Raw genomic sequence first — 5,000 nt, forward strand, 5'->3', positions numbered from 1 at the left:
AGGGCACTAAGTAAGGTGAAGTACCATCGGGGCAGCAGGTAAAGTGACGTACCATCAGGGCAGTAGGTAAGGTGACGTACCATCGGGGCACTAAGTAAGGTGAAGTACCATTGGGGCAGTAGGTAAGGTGACGTACCATCGGGGCAGTAGGTAAGGTGACATGCCATCAGGGCAGTAGGTAAGGTGACGTACCATCAGGGCAGTAGGTAAGGTGACGTACCATCAGGGCAGTAGGTAAGGTGACGTACCATCAGGGCACTATGTAAGGTGACGTACCATCGGGGCACTAGGTAAGGTGACGTACCATCGGGGCAGTAGGTAAGGTGACATGCCATCAGGGCAGTAGGTAAGGTGACGTACCATCAGGGCAGTAGGTAAGGTGACGCACCATCGGGGCACTATGTAAGGTGACGTACCATCGGGGCACTAGGTAAGGTGACGTACCATCGGGGCAGTAGGTAAGGTGACATGCCATCAGGGCAGTAGGTAAGGTGACGTACCATCAGGGCAGTAGGTAAGGTGACGTACCATCAGGGCAGTAGGTAAGGTGACGTACCATCGGGGCAGTAGGTAAGGTGACGCACCATCGGGGCACTATGTAAGGTGAAGTACCATCGGGGCACTAGGTAAGGTGACGTACCATCGAGGCAGTAGGTAAGGTGACATGCCATCAGGGCAGTAGGTAAGGTGACATGCCATCAGGGCAGTAGGTAAGGTGACGTACCATCAGGGCAGTAGGTAAGGTGACGTACCATCAGGGCAGTAGGTAAGGTGACGTACCATCGGGGAAGTAGGTAAGGTGATATGCCATCAGGTCAGTAGGTAAGGTGACATGCCATCAGGGCAGTAGGTAAGGTGACGTACCATCGGGGCAGTAGGTAAGGTGACGTACCATCAGGGCACTATGTAAGGTGACGCACCATCGGGGCAGTAGGTAAGGTGACGTACCATCGTGGCAGCAGGTAAAGTGACGTACCATCAGGGCAGTAGGTAAGGTGACGTACCATCAGGGCAGTAGGTAAGGTGACATACCATCAGGGCACTATGTAAGTTGACGTACCATCAGGGCAGTAGGTAAGGTGACGTACCATCAGGGCAGTAGGTAAGGTGACGTTCCATCGGGGCAGTAGATGAGGTGACGTACCATCGGGGCAGTAGATAAGGTGACGTACCATCGGGACAGTAGATAAGGTGACGTACCATCGGGGCAGTAGGTAAGGTGACGTACCATCGGGGCAGTAGATAAGGTGACGTACCGTCGGGGCACTAGGTAAGGTGACGTACCGTCGGGGCAGTAGATAAGTTGACGTACCATCGGGGCAGTAGATAAGGTGACGTACCATCAGGGCAGTAGGTAAGGTGACATACCATCAGGGCAGTAGGTAAGGTGACATACCATCGGGGCAGTATGTAAGGTGACGTACCATCGGGGCAGTAGGTAAGGTGACGTACCATCGGGCACTAGGTAAGGTGACGTACCATCGGGGCAGTAGGTAAGATGACGTACCCTCAGGGCAGTAGGTAAGGTGACGTACCGTTCGGGCACTAGGTAAGGTGACGTACCCTCAGGGCAGTAGGTAAGGTGACGTACCATCAGGGCAGTAGCTAAGGTGACGTACCATCTGGGCAGTAGGTAAGGTGACGTACCATCGGGGCAGTAGATAAGGTGACGTACCGTCGGGACAGTGGGTAAGGTGACGTACCATCGGGACAGTAGGTAAGGTGACGTACCGTTCAGGCACTAGGTAAGGTGACATACCATCAGGGCAGTAGGTAAGGTGACGTACCATCAGGACAGTAGGTAAGGTGACGTACCATCAGGGCAGTAGGTAAGGTGACGTACCATCAGGGCAGTAGGTAAGGTGACGTACCGTTCAGGCACTAGGTAAGGTGACATACCATCAGGACAGTAGGTAAGGTGACGTACCGTTCAGGCACTAGGTAAGGTGACGTACCCTCAGGGCAGTAGGTAAGGTGACGCAACGTCGGGGCAGTAGGTAAGGTGACATACCATCAGGACAGTAGGTAAGGTGACATACCGTCAGGACAGTAGGTAAGGTGACATACCGTCAGGACAGTAGGTAAAGTGACATACCGTCGGAACAGTAGGTAAGGTGACATACCGTCAGGACAGTAGGTAAGGGGACATACCGTCAGGACAGTAGGTAAGGTGACATACCGTCGGGACAAACGGTAAGGTGACATACCGTCAAGGCAGTAGGTAAGGTGACATACCGTCGGAACAGTAGGTAAGGTGACATACCGTCGGAACAGTAGGTAAGGTGACATACCGTCAGGACAGTAGGTAAGGTGACATACCGTCGGAACAGTAGGTAAGGTGACATACCGTCAGGACAGTAGGTAAGGTGACATACCGTCGGAACAGTTGGTAAAGTGACATACCATCAGGACAGTAGGTAAGGTGACGTAACGTCGGGGCAGTAGGTAAGGTGACATACCATCAGGACAGTAGGTAAGGTGACATACCGTCGGAACAGTAGGTAAGGTGACATACCGTCAGGACAGTAGGTAAGGTGACATACCGTCAGGACAGTAGGTAAGGTGACATACCGTCAGGACAGTAGGTAAAGTGACATACCGTCAGGACAGTAGGTAAGGTGACATACCGTCGGAACAGTAGGTAAGGTGACATACCGTCAGGACAGTAGGTAAGGTGACATACCGTCGGAACAGTAGGTAAGGTGACATACCGTCAGGACAGTAGGTAAGGTGACATACCGTCGGAACAGTAGGTAAAGTGACATACCATCAGGACAGTAGGTAAGGTGACGTAACGTCGGGGCAGTAGGTAAGGTGACATACCATCAGGACAGTAGGTAAGGTGACATACCGTCAGAACAGTAGGTAAGGTGACATACCGTCGGAACAGTAGGTAAGGTGACATACCGTCAGGACAGTAGGTAAGGTGACATACCGTCGGAACAGTAGGTAAGGTGACGTACCGTTCAGGCACTAGGTAAGGTGATGTACCCTCAGGGCAGTAGGTAAGGTGACATACCATCAGGGCAGTAGGTAAGGTGACGTACCATCAGGACAGTAGGTAAGGTTACGTACCCTCAGGGCACTAGGTAAGGTGACGTACCCTCAGGGCAGTAGGTAAGGTGACGTACCGTTCAGGCACTAGGTAAGGTGACATACCATCAGTGCAGTAGGTAAGGTGACGTACCCTCAGGGCAGTAGGTGTCCTCCAGACAGAAGCTGGCTTTGTGACCCTCAGCGATCTTAGTTCCATTCAGGGTCAGAAGGTCATAATGGGTGAACACCTCAATGCTGTGGTAGTGCCTGTGAGGAAGAGGAGAGGAGGAGGAAGAGCAGAGGTTATCAATGCTATTCAACATGAAGAGATTGGAGAACAGTTAACAGACACACAATAACAAAAGCACTGAAAGCTTGTTTGCTTGTCTGTTGTGTGAGGAAGAGTAGGAGGATGATGAGGTGTTGTTCTACTGTTGTTGTTTGTCTGGTGTGTGACTCACAGTAAACAATACATATATCAAATGAAATCTTGCCGACGTTCATTTGATATACGACACTGACAGAGATAAAACAAAAATTTGACACATTTTTTTGGTGTAGCCGTGGCGATGAATATATATCTAGACTACAATAGAAAATAATACGAGACAATTAGAGATCTGTTTGGAACCGTTCGCTCTTTATCACAACCTCACGATCCCAGAATAGAACCGAAAACTAAGACGCTGTGTTCGTCAGTTGGATTGGACCCTGCATGGCCAGGTTGTTCACACTCTGTCGACCGCAGCAGAGCCACAACCACAGCAGTAAAGAACCATTCCACTTTGAATGGTCACAGTCAAGACTGTTGACACGGTTGGGTCAAGAATAATTGTTCTTTGTTTAGTTGAAAATGCCTATACCACAACCTCCTATCCTTATCTCCTTAAAACTACAACTACCACAATCAACCCCATACACTTGTCTTTTAAAACTACAACTACCACAATCCAACCCCCCACACGTGTTTCTTAAAACTACAACTACCACAATCAACCCTCCTGCACTTGTCTCTTAAAACTACAACTACCACAATCCAGCCCTCCTTCACTTGTCAAAACACAACTACCACAACCAATCTCTCTTAAAACTACAACTACCACAACCAACAACCCATCTCTCTTAAAACTACAACTACCACAACCTACAACCCATGTCTCTTAAAACTACAACTACAACAACCCACTACCCTTGTCTCTTAAAACTACATCTACCATAACTCACAACCCTTGTCTCTTAAAACTGTAACTACCACAACCCACAACCCATCTCTCTTAAACCTACAACTACCACAACCCATTACCCTTGTCTATTACAACTCCCACAACCCCCCTTTTGAGTACCTGTGACACTGGTGCCAGGTCCAGGACTCCCTGGTCGCTCTAGGTCTGAAGTCGGCCCGGCCCATGTTCATGATGCGTGAGGAGAATCGTAGCAGGCGTCTGTGTCCGTAAGGCCAGCTCATCCGGGCAGCAGAGGACGATAGACAGTTCTCCTCATTGGCACAGGTCAGGAGGTGCAAGGGGCGGTCCTCCAGGTAGGCTGTCTCCTGGACCAACTGGGCATCTAATACCAGGTCAGGGGCCGCTGTTGGGGGATCAGGGGTTAGGGGTAAGAGGTTAGCGTTGAAAGGTGAGAGGTTAAGGGTTGAAAGGTCAGCAGGTGGAAGGGTGTATGTGGGAGTTGTTGAGGATGTGTGTGTGTGTGTGAGAACTCACTCTCAACACAGGTGACCCCAGCTGCCTTGCCCTCTCCTCCCCTGGGGCAGTAGACCTGTGTGTTCCTACGACACTGCTGTATGGACATCTCTGTACCGATGCAGTGGGTTCCAGTCAGAACCACCTCTGCTGCCTCCGGAGCTCCGGGCCAGTACCACGTCTCCTGTAGAACACACACACACACACACACACACACACACACACACACACACACACACACACACACACACACACACACACACACAC

General features: G+C 50.6%; 1 protein-coding gene across 1 annotated transcript in view; it reads right to left on the reverse strand.

Moving 5' to 3' along the window:
• Positions 1-5,000, reverse strand: part of LOC129847309 (lysyl oxidase homolog 4-like) — a gene marked incomplete at its 5' end in the record, with an annotated part of 20,100 nt that overhangs the window by 5,554 nt on the left and 9,546 nt on the right. The window contains 3 exon segments of the mRNA XM_055915066.1: positions 3,188-3,303; positions 4,380-4,623; positions 4,755-4,917. Coding sequence (XP_055771041.1) covers positions 3,188-3,303; positions 4,380-4,623; positions 4,755-4,917 — 523 coding nt within the window.

The sequence above is a fragment of the Salvelinus fontinalis genome, unplaced genomic scaffold (genome assembly GCF_029448725.1).
Source record: "Salvelinus fontinalis isolate EN_2023a unplaced genomic scaffold, ASM2944872v1 scaffold_0769, whole genome shotgun sequence".
Classification (NCBI taxonomy): domain Eukaryota; kingdom Metazoa; phylum Chordata; class Actinopteri; order Salmoniformes; family Salmonidae; genus Salvelinus; species Salvelinus fontinalis.